Here is a 17,964-nt window from a genome sequence, read left to right on the forward strand (position 1 = left end):
ACTAGCCAGCTGACAAGCACTCTGACTGTAATCTTGCAACCCCGTTCACATGTTTCCAGGCCTAGTTTGCATGTCAGGACAACAAACCTGCTGACAACAACCAGGAATCTCACCTGTTACTGTGCTTGGATTTCTCTCGATCTTTCTCTTTGTCCTTCTTGTGCTCTTTGTGTCTGTGTTCCCGGTCTTTGTGTTTATCTTTATGTTTGTGAGAATCTGAAAGCAAGAGAACAGAGAAACGACTTAAGAAATCGCTGAGAAGCTATGAAAATTTCAAGTAAGCAGCTTTGTATTGGCTGCCACGAATATGCAACCTAAACATCCCAGTAGCAGTGATGTACATCACTTCACTATATGTATGAAACTGGCATCAGGCAAACCCATGTGCATCCTCTACTGCAGGGGTCCTCAACTTTTGGGGGGGCAATGGGCCTTGGCAAGTGCCAAGAGAAGGGTTTTTAAAATAGTTTTTAATCCTGTTACCTGCCCTGGGACTTTCTGATGAAGGGCAGGAAATGAAATGAAATAAACAAATAGTCTGAGGACCTCACCCTACATGACTGTTTCTCTCTGCTTCTCTCTGAAAATAAGCCCAAATCTATTGTTATTATGTTCCCTGACATTTTACAGACAGGCACCTCTCCTCTCCTGGGAGAGACAAGTTAGTATTTCTGGTGCATGGAAAGTGACAAAAAAGTACAGGGGGAAAAGGTTTAAATGAAGTGTGCAGGTTCATCCATGTACCAACCTGTGGAAAAAAGAAGCAAAGGATCAACACAGTACAGTGGACGCTCAGGTTGCGAAAGTGATCCGTGCGGGAGGCACGTTCGCAACCCGCAGCGTTCACAACCCGCCGCACCGTGTCTGCGCCAAAACCCAGAAGTAATCTGTTCCGGTACTTCCAGCTTCGGCACGGTGCACAACCCAAAAACACGCAACCTGAAGTGTCTGTAACCCAAGGTATGACTGTACTCAGGACTTCCCTACTCAAGTAGATAAACCATATTGCCCCCAAGCGTAAAACCTTGCAAATATTAAAGGTATTGTGATGTCCTGTTCTCTTCCACATGACATTTAAAATAATTGGTGCTCCCTCCCTCCGCTACATACAAACACGAACACACAGCACCGCACAACAGATTATGTATTTTCTGCTTACTGCACAAGAAGAGTATTGTCTTTTTCTAGCCCAGATATACATGCAGCTAAAACAATTAATTTTTAATTTGGGGGAATGACGAAACTTAGACGGGTCTTTGGGCTGCAAAATAAAATAAAAAATAAAATAAAATTATTGGGTGTTCATATGTAACCTATGTGCTACAGGTTACCATCTTCTTATAGAAAAAGCAGAAAGGGCCACTAGTAAAACTGGCACGGAAGGAAAAATGTCTAGACTGGAAGCACTCCTAACTGGAAGTTAGCCCCTGAATCTAACCAATTATTTGATCAACTGCCTTTTACACATTGGATACTCAATATCAAGTTAACAAACAGTTCAATGGAGATTTTGATTGGAACATTTGATTCAAATTACCTAGAAATTCTGCTGATTAAGCAACTTTCTAAATGCAAGCAGTTTTATTTCTCCTAATATATGTTTCCTCCATAGCTGTTTGGAAAGCATCTCAATTTACTGGATCAACAAATGATGCAGTGACTATTTCCTAATGCCACTGAGGACCCGGCTAAAGGGAAGGTCCTCAAAATATTCCCATCTAGACTTGGTTCAACGTTATAGGCAAGCCAAGTTCACCTATGGTCTGTTTGCTTACAAGGTATGCCCAGATAAGTATCCTTAACAATTTGGTTTGTAATTCCACCCTAAATGTCATAGTTATAATGTACAAGCAGTAGGAAAACAAAACAAATTTTGGGGAAACAAGTCATGGTTTGATGGACTGTGGGGAAGCCTGTACTTAACTTGTGGTTTAACAAACCATGGCTGAGCATTATGTGCATACAGGGTTTTTCTTAAAACCAGCAGCCATGATATTCAGTGGTGAAGTATGGGAATAGACTTAAAACTAGATTATAACAGTTACTAAAGATCTTTAAAGCAACTTGCTTCAGTGAAAGCGATTATCTGGGAGCCTAACTGTAGAGCCAGCAATAAACTGTGTTTAATGGAAGTCTTGTAAACAAATTATTAGAGGAATCTCTTTAGACAGTTGCCTACATAAGCATAATGGAAAGTACAAGACCAATAAACAGCAAGGAGGAAGCGAATAGGAAAAGAATGTGAAAAAGAGAAAGGCTTGTGAAAATCTGAGATGTTTGGATTACAACTTGATGTGAAATACTTGACAGGAAATATAGTATATACAGTAAAGTTTACAACCAACGTTTGGATTATGGGGTCAGTAGGTGCACACTCTTTATCCACATCATACATAGGGCTGAAAGTGTATTCTGCCATACAAACCGAGGCCCTCACAACTGATCAGACTCCATAATAGAGTGTTGACATCATCTAGTAGTAATTTTGAGTTAGGCTAGACTGCTTGTACTACACTGCATACAAATATGTACATTTACATGTTATATACACACAGAGGGGAATCACTCACTTAAAAGTGGAATGACTCACCTTGAAATCAATTTCCACCCTTCATTTATTGTAGAAATCATTGCCATTTTTACCATACCTAGATTAAATTAGATACAACCACTTGAAGCAAAAAGAGTAAAGGTGGGGGTTAAATTCTTCTCCCTTTTGTAGTATCAAATACAATGTAAAATGTGGAGAAAATGACCACCACCCGTCACAGGTCTCAGTGAATCCTGTTATCCCTGAACAAAAAGTAAAACATGTCCTTCTCTTGACCTATATTCCAAAGTGCAATAGAAACAGGTAAGACACCCTGGAAACCTTTATTTCAACATTTTAAAATAAATAAAAATGAAGCACATAGAGATGCACAAATATGCAATTTATGCATTCTGTACAGACAGCACAATCAAATGATTGTATAATAAATGGGGAAATGGAAAGTAAAAGAAAGTTAAGCAAGCTGAAAATTATTGTAAAGACTCGGGTGGGTGGAAGGGGGGGCATATGAAGCAAATGCTACCAGTGAACACTTTTCAGAAAACCTTTTTGCAATTCCAAGCAAAGACCCCAAGCATTTCCTTCTTCCAGCTCTTTCTTATAATTGTTTTACTGGCCCAGTGCCCTATTAGGTATTAGAAACACTCATAGAATATTTTGAGAGTATTCTGGCACCTGTCATCAGAAAGTCTATGAAGGGAAACCATTTATGCTTATTTACAAAGATAAAAATCACTCTTGAGATCTAGAGACTTTGAACTCAGATTGGATTCCAAGGTATTTTGTAAAATGGGGAGAGGGATTAATGGAATTATGTGAACAAAGTTGGACTGAAGATATGGGTTTGTAGGCAGTAGCATTGCCCTCAAAGAGTTTATTTCATTTTATTGCAGTTTAGTGTAGAAAATAAGCTGAGCACCTATTCCCACAGAATTACACACTACACTGTACTTCACCACCTTGTAATTTCATAATTATCTCTCCAGAACAAAGAGTCAATTTTGCTAGTGTATTCTGGAAGCATTTGACCTTCTGTAATTTCACTTCATTGTTTCAAGGTTCCAAACTCCTGGCCGCCAGCACTATCTGGGGACACAGTTCATTTCCTCTAAATGTTAGCCACACATTTGCAAGAGTTTTAATCTGACCTCACCCCCAAAGGTGCACTCCTCCACTGTCTCCCAAGACAGATGGATGCCAACAATGAAGTTTAGATGCCGCACTGGTTGCAAAACCATAACTGAATGATCACTAGTGGATCAAAGGCTCACACACTTACCCCCTCCCTTGAAGCTCTGCCCATGCAAAGTTCATCATCCTTTCTTGTACTAATTATGCTTTAGAGCTACACTTGAACTGGCATAAATATAAGTTACCATAGCCTTTAAACCAGAGACTGAAAGCACTCTTGGAAACTGATTTGCTGATTTGGACAGCATGACAAACTAGAAGTAGTGTGAGACTAACCTTAAAAAGGTAAAGGTACCCCTGCCCGTTCGGGCCAGTTTTGCCAGACTCTAGGGTTGTGCGCTCATCTCACTCTAGAGGCCAGGAGCCAGCGCTGTCCGGAGACACTTCTGGGTCACGTGGCCAGCGTGACAAGCTGCATCTGGCGAGCCAGCGCAGCACACGAAACGCCGTTTACCTTCCCGCTGGTAAGCGGTCCCTATTTATCTACTTGCACCCAGGGGTGCTTTCAAACTGCTAGGTTGGCAGGCGCTGGGACCGAACGACGGGAGCGCACCCCGCCGTGGGGATTCGAACCGCCGACCATGCAATCGGCAAGTCCTAGGCGCTGAGGTTTTACCCACAGTGCCACCCGCGTCCCTCAAGACTAACCTTATAAGTCTATAAAAGCAACTAGCCTAAGAGGCTAGTAGCAGGTGTTTCCATGATAGATTCCCCTCCTCCCCAGTCAGGATGGAAAACAGGCTACAAGCTAAGCATTTGGTTTTTTACTCACCTACCATGCTCCTAATTTATTCTCTCTCAAACTTACTTGTCTGCCTATAAAGTGCAAATAACAGCAACTAGCTCAAGATGAGGCACTGCAATTAATTTGAAATCATCACATCAATGTTCTCTTTAGAAAGTATTCAAAGTGCAATTTGAACGTAAAATAAAAGCAAATTCCCAGAGGTATTGTGGCTTAGGAAATGTAAGATTGCAGTGACGTTTGTAAACCCAACTGGGATAAGACTGTAACGTAGAAAAATGGGAAGAGCTATCAATGATGACACTGAAGAAGTCTTGACCTTTGTTGAAAGATTTGTACAGAGAGAACAGTAGCCAAACCCAATTGGATGTATTTTTAAACAAATTTTGTTGGATTCCATATATATATATATATATATATATATATATATATATATATATATATATATGCTTTCGTAGATTTTCACGGGTACAGGAATGCAGGTTTTGGTGTCCTCGGGTGTCTTCCCGTGTAAAAGTTGGGGTGCCTAGGCGACGTTTCGACGAGGTCTCACTCGTCATCTTCAGGCTGGTGCTTTCGGCTTCTTGTTACTGGAACAGAGCAGGATCTCAGTGTTTGAGTTCCTATAAATACTGTAGAGGGGGTGTGGTGTATAGCCTCCAATGTTCTGGGCAGAGAGGAAGTTCCCAGGCTAGTGTGCCTTTTCTTCTTTTGTTCCTTAATTACTTGAGAGATATCTTGAGTGATTTCTTGAGTGATATCCTGAGTACCACTTAGGTGGGTCATTAGGTGTGGATTAGTTGTTAAAGTCTTTGTGTCTTGACCTCTTGAACTTTGTGAAGAGTTTTCCTGAGAAGATGGCTGTACTGTACTTAGTTGTGCTCTGGCTTGGCTTCGTGTATAGGGGCGAGCTGTGGTTTTGTGGCTTGTGTCAGCCAGATCTGTGTAGGGATTGCAGGGGGGTGCAGCATCCGGAGGTGCCACCATGGATTGGCTACTGGATGGTGTCTGTAATTCATCTGTGGAGAGGGTCTGGGTTTGGGTCTGGTGTGGTTGATTGGTGTTGGCGTTCTGTGTGCCTCTGGATCTGGTGTCAGTTTTTGTGGGGAGGGCTAATTTCCAGATGTCTCGTAAGGGGATGTGTCGTCACGCTTGTTCATGTTGTGAGGGTGTTTCTCTATCTCGATGGCTTCCATGATTATTCTCTTGTGGTGATGTTCCGTGTTAAAGAGCAATTTGGAATCTGCAAAATTAATTTCGTGTCCTGTTTCTTTCATGTGTTGGAAAAGAGAGGAAGTTTTTTCTTCTTTTTTGACGGCATTCTTGTGTTCTGCGATACGTGCATTTATTCGTCTGTTTGTTTGTCCAATGTACGTGGCTGGGCAGACTTTGCAGGGTATTTCATAGATCCCTTGGTTTTCCAACTGGATTTTATCCTTGGGGTTTCTGAGGATATTGGCTATTTTTTGGTTGGTGCAAAAGGCTGTTTTGATATTGTGTTTATGGAGGATTTTGCTAATTTTATCTGTAGTGCCCTTGATATAAGGAAGGAGGGCCATGCCATTGTTTTCTTCTGTGTCTTGGTTTTTGGGGGGTGTTTCCTTTTGAGCTTGTGAGCTTCGATGTTGTATCTTGGGGGTGTTTCCTTTTGAGCTTGTGAGCTTCGATGTTGTATTACTTGTGAGCTTCGATGTTGTATCTCTCTTCACACAAGTGCCCATTAATGAAGCCTTGACAGCTATTCAAAACAAATACAATCCCCCCGAATACATCTTGGACCTGACCAACCACTGCCTAACCAACACGTACTTCATCCACAATGGACAAAGATACAAACAGATAGAAGGAGCACCTATGGGATCACCCCTCTCACCGGTCATCGCAAACCTGTACATGGAACACTTTGAAACCAATGCTTTAAACAAGTCAGAACACAAACCCAAACTTTGGCTCAGATATGTTGACGACACCTTTGTAATTTGGCCACACGGGAAAGAAAAACTGGATAGCTTCCTCACACATCTCAACAACTTACACCCCAAAATACAATTCACTATGGAAATAGAAGCCAACAACCAACTTCCCTTCCTTGACGTCCTAATCTACAAAAAACCTGATGGCTCCCTAGGACACACTATCTACCGGAAAAAAACACACACCAACCGCTACTTACATGCACAATCACACCACCACCCTGCACAAATAAACTCCGTAGCCAAGACTCTCATCTCCAGAACCAAACGCCTGGCTGACAAAGACCACTTGACAACTGAGTTACAGAATCTCTCAAACGTGTTAATTGCCAATGGATACCAGCAAAACAGGATTACGAAGCTAATCCAAAAGGAAACACCCCCCAAAAACCAAGACACAGAAGAAAACAATGGCATGGCCCTCCTTCCTTATATCAAGGGCACTACAGATAAAATTAGCAAAATCCTCCATAAACACAATATCAAAACAGCCTTTTGCACCAACCAAAAAATAGCCAATATCCTCAGAAACCCCAAGGATAAAATCCAGTTGGAAAACCAAGGGATCTATGAAATACCCTGCAAAGTCTGCCCAGCCACGTACATTGGACAAACAAACAGACGAATAAATGCACGTATCGCAGAACACAAGAATGCCGTCAAAAAAGAAGAAAAAACTTCCTCTCTTTTCCAACACATGAAAGAAACAGGACACGAAATTAATTTTGCAGATTCCAAATTGCTCTTTAACACGGAACATCACCACAAGAGAATAATCATGGAAGCCATCGAGATAGAGAAACACCCTCACAACATGAACAAGCGTGACGACACATCCCGCTTACCAGACATCTGGAAATTAGCCCTCCCCACAAAAACTGACACCAGATCCAGAGGCACACAGAACGCCAACACCAATCAACCACACCAGACCCAAACCCAGACCCTCTCCACAGATGAATTACAGACACCATCCAGTAGCCAATCCATGGTGGCACCTCCGGATGCTGCACCCCCCTGCAATCCCTACACAGATCTGGCTGACACAAGCCACAAAACCACAGCTCGCCCCTATACACGAAGCCAAGCCAGAGCACAACTAAGTACAGTACAGCCATCTTCTCAGGAAAACTCTTCACAAAGTTCAAGAGGTCAAGACACAAAGACTTTAACAACTAATCCACACCTAATGACCCACCTAAGTGGTACTCAGGATATCACTCAAGAAATCACTCAAGATATCTCTCAAGTAATTAAGGAACAAAAGAAGAAAAGGCACACTAGCCTGGGAACTTCCTCTCTGCCCAGAACATTGGAGGCTATACACCACACCCCCTCTACAGTATTTATAGGAACTCAAACACTGAGATCCTGCTCTGTTCCAGTAACAAGAAGCCGAAAGCACCAGCCTGAAGATGACGAGTGAGACCTCGTCGAAACGTCGCCTAGACACCCCAACTTTTACACGGGAAGACACCCGAGGACACCAAAACCTGCATTCCTGTACCCGTGAAAATCTACGAAAGCATATATATATATATATATATATATATATATATATATATATATATATATATATAAAAGTACATTTAGGAAACTGCATGGAAATCAGTGGGATTGCCCTCATTTACTTGTGAGGCTAAGGAAGGCACATATGGGTTTGCCAGCCTCCCTCCCTCGTGCCTTAAGAGGATGTGGTGGAAGAGGTCAGCTCTATATTGATTTTTCCCATTATCTTGTAGCACTGCCATGGATTTCTCACAATGTAGAAAAGACAACCCTTTGACAGAGGATCACTAAAACATTCAGCAAGAGATGTTCTGCACCCAGCTAATTGTGCTAATATAGATGTACTTCTCATATAATACCAAAGTTCTATGCTATAGGCTAGAAATATTTTTAAGCTAGTTCCTGCAACCTGCCACTGCAATACTAAACAAAAGCTCTGTAATCTATCCTCCAAGTTCTCATAGCTTACATAAACTACATCTGTGTAATGCAACTACTCACAAAAGAGTTTTCTGTTTGAATTGCAAGACCTTCTACATGGCTCTTTTATTAAAAAAGAAAAAAATTCCAATAATTTCACTGTTAAAGGAGGCAAGATTATTTACACACATATTACAACCATCACTGAATGGTAGAAGAGTCCCTGGAGGAAGCCTACACATATTTCACATACTTTTCCCCTGCCTTGAGTCCTGTCAGGAGAAAAGGTGGGGTATAAATAAATAAAATAATAATACTTCAGCCAAATGGAGGTATTTGACAACTGTCATACAAAACAGTGGTGCCAGTAGTGAACTTGGCAAATGCTTTCATTCCCTAGTAGTGCAGCACAAATTGCTTTGTGAGGCACTGCTACTGCTGCAGATTACTGGCAAGCATCTTCTTAATGTACTCAGGAGCTGCCTGGCAACTTGTGTTTATCTACAGAGGCCTGTTGTGGGTTTCTTCTCCCCAATCAGGAATTCCAGTGAGACCAATATGATATTGCAAAACCTACTGAATAGAGAGCAACCGCCAGTTTTAATGGGACACAACGCTCAGGTGTCATTAATACTTGCTAATAATTCTCCCGGAGAGGACTGTATGTTGGAACTGGCTTTATTTAACAACACAGATTTAAGAGTGCTTTGAGCACTTAGAAAGAGTGCTATATAAATACTATATTCTTATTGTCTATAATCACCCTTCAACCTTCTATTCTTGAAGGCCTCAGCAGATAAGTAAATAATAATAATAATAATAATAATAATAATAATAATAATAATAAATTATTTATACTCCACCCATATATCTGGATGTTAAGGAGGAGGAAGTGCCACAGTCCTTTCCCCTGAAGAAAGACGTTTGTAGGCTGGAAGTCCACTTGGAGTCCAACTTATCACTGGCGTCTTAAGTGGCTTCTGTAGCTAAGAGTGTTTATGCCCAGCTCAAGCTGTCACCAGCTGTAATTGTTTCTAGATTGGGATAGCCTTACCTGAGTTGCCCATGCTCCTGTGTAAACCAATGTAAAAAACTATTATGTGGGGCTGCCCTTGAAGACAGTACCAAGTACTGAAGAGAACAACTCCCCCAATATCAACCAATAATGCGCAAGTGAGGCCCTGTTGGTGCCACCATCACTGGATCAGAAGCCCATCTAGTTCAACAACCTGTTCTCACACTGGCCAACCAGATGCTTTTAAGAAGCCTACAAGCAGGACGCAGTGCAACAACCCTCCTCCTGCTTATGATTCCAAACAACTGTATGCAGAGGCTTACTGTCTCTTATAGGGAAAGTAGCCATTTAAGAAAGCATAATTAAAGACCAGCTACAATTGAATTATTTTTAATATGCACTGCTGCACCCTAGTGGAGCAGCTGGTTATCGTCAACAGAGATTTATGGGTGGGGAGGGGACGGACGGACTCTACACTAGTGAATGTATGAAGCCTGCCCCATTTAATTTTAGTGAAAGCAACGGCCCTATTTTCTGGCTTTACAGAAAAGGGAGGAGGTAAATATTCTGAGGTCTAGAATACTTTTTGATTAGAAACCAGGAACCCAGATAACTTGGAGAAATAGATTCAATTTCCGAGGCTACTAACACCTTAAGCAAGTGCTGCCCAGCATTACAGTGCAATTATTTAGCAATCTAAGAAAAGCAATTTAATCATGTCAGTTGCCTCACTGCCTGAATCAGCTATACCCTGGGAAGAAAGAGGCAGAGGAAGTAAAATACTGATTTTCACTAAAGTAGACCTCACTTCACACTAGAATCTATCTTGCATCTTAAGTGTAAATAAAGGGCAAGCAGATGTTCAAACATCAAACAAAAATTTACGTCAGAAAGGATCATTCCAATATCACAAATCTCAAGGAAGATATTGCATTACAGTTATGGTTTATACTTTTTAACCCTCAGAAAACCGGAGGGAGTTCAAGCTTGAAACTCCAAATAGAGTTCAAAACATGCACACCAGCTTTCATCCAGATAACTGTCCTCAAGACAGACTGAAAACAGGTGTAGAGACCAAGGTAGTATCCAAACTTCAAATGCAGAAACAAACTAGAATACTTCTGTTATGGGGCAGCTATATAAATTAAGTAGGTAGCTAAATATGGTGAAAGCAAAATGTCACTTTAGAGAAGAATCTAAATATTGCCCTTGAAGCTTAAATTTGTTTTACTCTGAATTGTTTTATTTGATGTTTTAATGTGTTGTAAATTGCTTTGATTTTTTTCTTTAACATATAAAGCGGTACAGCAATGAAATTAATAACAATAACATTTAGATTTCCAGTCCAAATGGACTGTTGAGCAATTAAAGCCCTAAATGGCCTCGGTCCTGTATACCTGAAGGAGCATCTCCACCCCCATTGTTCAGCCACTGAGGTCCAGCGCTGAGGGCCTTCTGGCGGTTCCCTCATTGTGAGAAGTGAGGTTACAGGGAACCAGACAGAGGGGCTTCTCGGTAGTGGCGCCCGCCCTGTGGAACGCCCTCCCATCAGATGTCAAGGAAATAAGCAGCTATCCTATTTTTAAAAGACATCCGAAGGCAGCCCTGTTTAGGGAAGTTTATAATATTTAATGCTGTATTGTTTTTAACACTTGATTGGGAGCCGCCCAGAGTGGCTGGGGAAACTCAGCCAGATGGGCAGGGTAATAATAATAATAATAATAATAATAATAATAATAATAATAATAATAGTGACTGGTGCTCATTTCAAATAATGGCTTGTGCTGGACCAATTCTCTACTCTCCTGTGACACTGAAGAGAATAACCGCAGGATCACAGAGGCTGTGTAAAATGTGGTGGTGTATGTATACACATGCCTAGGCTTCTTCCACAAATAGTTCCTGCATTTGCAGTTGCACACTTAAGAGTACCAAACGTGCCTCTCATTTGTTGCCAATAGGACTCTGAGTCAAACTAACACAAAACAAATTACAATGTATCTGCTTATTATCAAAACCTCAATATGTATGTCTTTTTCTTATTGAAGAAAGTTTAGTAACAAAAGGGAATGTCAATGTTTTATTTCATTATTATTCCTATTACAGGGCTACATCAGGACCAAATTAGATTTTTTTAAAGTGCACTGATAAAAATAATCCAATGTCAGTTAATCAACTAAGACTGTTACTTTATTCATTCTTGCCTGGAATAAAGCCCCATTCCAAGTAAACATACAGAGGATTGGACTGTGAATCCCACTCAGATATAAGAATAGCAAAGTCACTGTCAGAAAAGGCTATATAAAATGAATATATATTCATTTTCATAACTCACTTCTCTCTGTCTCAGTTTCTCTCTCTCTTGAAACCTCATAACTTGATGACTCTCAGTCAAACAAGTGAACTCCTTTGATTACAGGTGTTAGCAGGTGACATGCAAATACTATTTGTAGAATTTGATGCAAGATAGGCAGTCTGCACAGGTTGAGCTGTTACTTTAACTGCAGCCATCAAACAATGAATTTTCATCTGTGAATTGAACTCGTCTCTGAGACGACCGAACAGGACAAGTTCACAAATCTGTGAGGTAACTTGCAACTTACACATATTTAACTTGTACACATTCAGGTTTACACATCTGACAAAAAATGTTTAAAAAATTAAAATGGAGGCAGAAAGGGGGGCATCCACGGGGGAAACTTAGGCAATCTCACCCACCAATGAATCAACTGTGTTTTGACTATACATGATTTTGGCTTTAGCACTATTCATGGAAACATCAGGAAGAACTTTCTGACTGTAAGAGCTGTTCAACAGAGGAACAGACTCCCATGTGTATCTAGTTGATATTCCTGCATTGCAGGCGGTTTGACAAGATGACTCTCAGTGTCCCTTCCAACTCTGCAATTCTATGATCCTATGAAACATAAACCCAGAGCCATACGCACCTGGTAAAAGCAATATTAGCAGCCAGTGGACCATCTGCATTTTTCCAACAAGCACAAGCTATTGCTTTTCCCCTTGTGCAGATTCCAATCTTCATCCTTCACAGTCAACTCCTGCTCAAGTGCTAACTCCTGTGTCAGATGCACTTGGACTTTGATTCAGGTTCAATACACACACACACACACCAGAATGCATGCAGCCATTCTAACCAAGTTCTCTTGTTATGTTTTGTCTACAAGCTCTTAAATGCCATGGTAAAGAAAGCTAGTAGTAGGAAGTGTTTTGCTGTCAGCAACAGTTTGTAGCAAGGTGGATTGTGATGCTGATCACACCATTTACTAGGAGCAATTTCAACAATCTACTTAAATCCTTTCACAGGCATTAGAAAGTGAAACCTTAATGGGCTTCTCAGCAGTTCTTTCCAGGGCCAAGATCAAGCACAAGACTAGCACAGCTGAAAGAAAAATGCTCTGACATTAAACAAAGCAATAGTAATTGAGCTTTCTAAATAACACTAATGTGTTAGTCTCAGCTCAGTTCAACACGCAATCTTTACTGAATGCAAAACAATGCTTTCTTGCTTTCCCCTCCACATTTTAAGAAGTGGCTTTATTTTTTTTAAATCTTCCTGGGAAGAGGAATCTTTCCTAACCTTTGAAAACCTTAAAATGGAAAATTAGCTATGCTGGCCATTAAGAAAAAAATCCACACGACGACAACAGCTTTATTAGATTTAACAAAATTCCACAAAATAGTGCACATACAAGTTTCAAGTTCCCAAACCCCTTTCATGAGGTGATATATTCTTTTACCCATCCTGGGAGGCCAGGGTGCCACCTGAAACCTGCAAAACACCTGAAGGGGCCCCTCCTCCAACATTCTGTCTTAAGGTTTTTAGGAGATGCAGGCACAGATGTCTCACACAACCTTTTTTCCTCTGTTCCAGCCCCTTGCTCTTCTTTACCCAGAGCAGAAAAGGCAGTCTCTGCAAAGGAGAAAGAGGAGGACAGCAATTCCAATGCAGGGATGCAGCAGGCAGCTTCTGCTGTGGATACTTGGGACTCAAAGGAACCTTTAATTATGGAACATATTTTCTTGATCCTACACAGTTTGTCATTAATCTGTTCTGCAAATTTCATGTTGTAACTACACTGATCATTTTGGGGGGGGGGCACAGAGAACCACATTCAATAGATTCATCAGTCAACAAATAAATCTACTGCACCCTATAGAAGCAACTTTACTATACAGAGGAATTTTAAAAGCAAACATTTCAATCTATACTGCATTGCTTGTGAGAGCAGGAAAAGACAACTGAGACCACTTCACAAGCAGTATGCCTCAGACTGGTGATGATTCCGTTATCTGCTGGTTTCATGCAGTCTGTCCTTACAAATGGTTGCTGAGTTTTATAAAACACACAGAGGAATACACTGGATATACACAACTCAAAAAGCTTTTTGATTCATTGCTTTCTCCACAGGACACCAGCATTTGCTGGATACCAATAAGAACAGCTTGCTAGAGAATGAACACAGCTTAATAATATTATCAAGTATTTATATAGCACTTCTGAGTGTTCAAAAGCACATAATGTTATCTCAGTAATTGTTAAAACAACCCTATAAACTACTCAAGTATTACTGTCCCCATACTACAGATGGCATGGGTGGGAGGATACCAAGGCTGAGAGAGAGAGGAATTTAAGGATTTGCTGAAATATTTAACTGAGCTAGAATACATAGAGGGGAGGTGTGAGGAGGTCAAGGAAATAAGCTAAAGAAAGTAAGTTTATGTAAAGGTTTGATTTGTTCTTTTTTTGATTGTATGTATTTTCCCCCTTTTTTATCTGTTTTCCTTTTTTATTTTTTCTTTGATGTGACTTGTTTTTATGTATTGTTTTGTTTTTTGTTTCTCTTTGTAACCTTTAAAATTTGAATAAATATCATTTAAAAGAGAGAGAGAGAGAGAGAGAGGAATTTGCCTAAGCCCATTTGAGCACCTAAATGCCACAAATGAAGGTAACAAAATTCCAAACATTCTCTTCCAAGGAAAAGCAGCTTCTTCAGAAACAGATGAGCAAGTGGGTTGAGAAAGGGGTAATAAGCAGGAAGGGAGGGCTCAATCCTTCCCTGTGCCACCCACCCAAGCATTCCAAGCATGTTTACGTGGTAAATGAATGCTTGGAACCAGTGCTTTCATTTTCCACAGAAAATTTCCCATTTTATAAGTTCACTAACCAGGTTCCACTTGTAAATATGTATTAGTCAAACTTGGCCATTTCAAAGTTGTTAGTTTGTTTAGTAAATATAAGTAAATTAAACATGCTAATTAGTTCATTCTCTAGGACATCAGAAAACTTTCCAGTGCAAACTGATACGTTTCTAATTCAAATTACCCTGATTTACATCAGAATGTTTTTAAAGAAAATTCACATTACTGTCTCAAACTCCATGGAAGAAGAAGCAACCTGTGAGGAAATGCTTACACTGGGAAAGTGAGTCAGGGAAAGTGTTGAGCCACTTCTCCATTTCAGACAGCCAACCAGCTGAAGCCATTTCCCCCCACTTCAACAACAGAGCCAATAGGCCTCTGATACACACATTTGTTTCCACAATGTAGTTTGGGCATTGGTGAGTTTATAAGGTGGGCTTCACAGCAAAGTCTATCATTATTACTTTACACTAGCTCTTACCAATACAGATTTGGAAGCAGAGGAGCAGAGTTGTTATTCACTCTGCTCTAGTCCCATGCCACTCTACTCAACTTTTGTGGGGTTGCCTAAATTAGAAACGAAGCCTACTGGGAGAGTTGGCTCTCACATGTTCTGTAGATCACAAATAAGTATCGTAAAAACTCAAACAAACTGGCAAGGACCACTGCAATAAATGGAGCAGCAGTTTCTCTAAGTAGAGCACTGTTATACCTCCCCTTCAAGAGGGGCAGACTGTTCAGTTCTCCAGCACTGTGAGTTAAGGCACTTAATGTTTGAAAGCTACACACTTTGTTATGGCATAAATAGATGCCTTTGTGTGTATTTGTTAAGTAAATCCTTATGTTTTAAGCTTTCTTGGAAATACATGTAACAATGGTGTGATTTATTGCATAAAAAGGTTATAACACTGGGTTTTTTAAAGATAACCAATTATTTTTAAATATACAGCGCTACCAACAAAGAATTATCACTGCAATGTTTCTGATTTGTTTGCATTTCAAGAAATTAAGTGTCGCTAAGAGGACAGCAGCAGGATGAACAAGATGATACATTGCCTCCCACTGCCCTGAGATGAAATATGTTATAGAAAGGTTTGCCAAGTTCTCACAGTGCATTCAGCCCTAGGACTGCCAGATCCTTGAATGGAGATTCATCCCATAATTAGGTTGCTAAGGTAGGATGAAAGGGTGCAGGTTTTCCACTGGTCCCTTTCTCCAAATCTCTTTCCTGCCTGCTTTACAACAGCAGGGATAACCTTGACTTTATCCTGCAACAACTGAGGAGGCTGGGTGGGATTTCCAGCAGCCCCAGCCTCTTCTGTTTCCTCCAATTATGGCAAGAGACAACTATACTCTCAAGGTACAAAACTGACAAAACAGGTATGTGACATGATTAAGAGACATATTTGAGTCACTATGAATAAGCGTTAGTCACTAGCCCTCTTTTGGCATTCAGCTCAACATGCAAGGGCAGAATGTGTGTAGTGGGACAGTGGCTTGCATAGCCCCATGCTACTCACCCTTTGCATGTTTGGTCTGAAGTTCTGAAGGGAGCTTACAAGCATGTTTGTCTGAATGTGCTTACAAGCATCCTTGCAGTCAAAAACACTGATAAATTATCAGGACACTGGGGACAGGGCAACATATACACTCGTTTTGCCCCCAGGTGACCAGGCTGGAAACAAGAAGACTACAAATTTAAGTTAATGCTATTGTTCTGCAGCTAAAACATTTCTCACTTTCTTGGTTTCTAGGAGAGATGCACATGTGTCATAATATGCATAAACGTGGAAGAGCCATCCCTTGTGTAAGAGAAATGGGAAAATTGTCTCTTAAGGCATTTGCCGTCTGCAATTTATCTTTCAACAGGTACAGTGGTATCTCTGGTTACATACGCTTCAGGTTACAGACTCCGCTAACCCAGAAATAGTACCTTGGGTTAAGAACTTTGCTTCAGGATGAGAACAGAAATCGTGCGGTGGCGGCACAGCAGCAGCAGAAGGCCCCATTAGCTAAAGTGGTGCTTCAGGTTAAGAACAGTTTCAGATTAAGAACGGACCTCCGGAACGAATAAAGTATGTAACCAGAGGTACCATTGTATGTCTATGTAATGATCATCACCATCTTTAACAAGTGGCATCTATTTTAGTACTGAAAATGTGATGAACTTCTAGGCCGTGTGCTAATCTTAGCCCATCAGGGGGTCCAATTTGGCCTTCAAAACCATTTCCCTCAAACCACACCCACTCATCAGCTGGCATCACCAGTGACATCAGCTGTTGAGCAGGAGGAAAAGGTTTAATGCTGCATTGGTTGTGTGCCCTGTTCCCAGTAGGGAACAGGATATGTATGGTCAAGGCAGCAGGATTTAATCCCTTATCAACCGATGAGGAGGGATTAAAGCCTTTTGCAAAAGTATTGTTTGAAGCAGCTCGTGCTTTTCTTTAAGCAAGTGGGTGAGCGAACAGTAGAACAGTCTCTCTCACACACCCCACTGCCACCTGCCAACTTAAAGAAGCACAAACAGCTTCAAGCTGCACTTTTAGGTAGCCCCCACAATCCACAATTGCCTAAAATGGGAGCAAGCAGTTTATCTTAAAGGCTTTGCAAGTATCACCACAATTCCCTTTTAAGCATCTCAGATTGGGGGCTTCAAGGGGAAGCGAGGGGTGAGGAGACTTGCAAAGCCGCAATGGGAATTTTTGGCAGGTGGATGGCCGCTTCCACCAGTAGAGTGTTGACAATAATTCTTCACCAGTTTTAAAATCTGTTAGTTTGTTATATTGAAGCACATCTGCAGGTGCGGCAGTGGATGTGCTGGACCATGGTCTTGCAGGTGGCAGCATAAGAACAGGCCTTTTCTGCAGCAGCTCCCAGTTTGTGGAATGCTCTTCCCAGGGAGATGCGGCTGATGCCTTCATTATATACCTTTCAGTGCCAGGCAAAAACATTCCTCCTCAACCAGGCCCTTAGTTAATTAACATCCTATACCCTTTTACACGTGTTTGTGGGTGGGGGAGTTATGTTTTGTTCTTATTATGTATTTTGTGTTTTTATCTTGTATTTTTATGCTGTGAACTGCCCTGAAATCTACGGATGGAAGGCGCATTACAAATTTAATTAATTAATTAATAAACACCCCACCCCTAAAGCAGATGGCAACAGAGAATCTGGAGGGGAAGGAAGCACATTCAATGTATGAAAACAGATACTGTGTGCGTGAAGATGCACATTCATGCTGCCTCTGAAGTTTATTTGCAAAGTTTGTAGACACAAGCATTTCTTTAACACTGACATGTATTGACTGCAGAAGGTTAATTCCACAGTCTGAGCCACTACACCACACGACTTTCAGTGTAGATATTTACACATAAAAAGGATTATGAACTTTCTAGGTTTT

General features: G+C 40.9%; 1 protein-coding gene and 1 long non-coding RNA gene across 2 annotated transcripts in view; one reads left to right on the forward strand and one right to left on the reverse strand.

Moving 5' to 3' along the window:
- LOC309345233 overlaps nucleotides 1-17,964 on the forward strand; it is a 350,883-nt gene that overhangs the window by 191,230 nt on the left and 141,689 nt on the right. The window lies entirely within an intron of this gene.
- The window catches only part of TOP1 (DNA topoisomerase I), a 76,468-nt gene that overhangs the window by 40,868 nt on the left and 17,636 nt on the right, over nucleotides 1-17,964 (reverse strand). The window contains exon 3 of the mRNA XM_081867660.1: nucleotides 114-216. Coding sequence (XP_081723786.1) covers nucleotides 114-216 — 103 coding nt within the window. The remainder of the gene's footprint in view (nucleotides 1-113; nucleotides 217-17,964) is intronic.

The sequence above is a fragment of the Podarcis erhardii genome (assembly GCF_964252035.2).
Source record: "Podarcis erhardii genome assembly, chromosome: 6".
NCBI classification, from domain to species: Eukaryota; Metazoa; Chordata; class Lepidosauria; order Squamata; family Lacertidae; genus Podarcis; species Podarcis erhardii.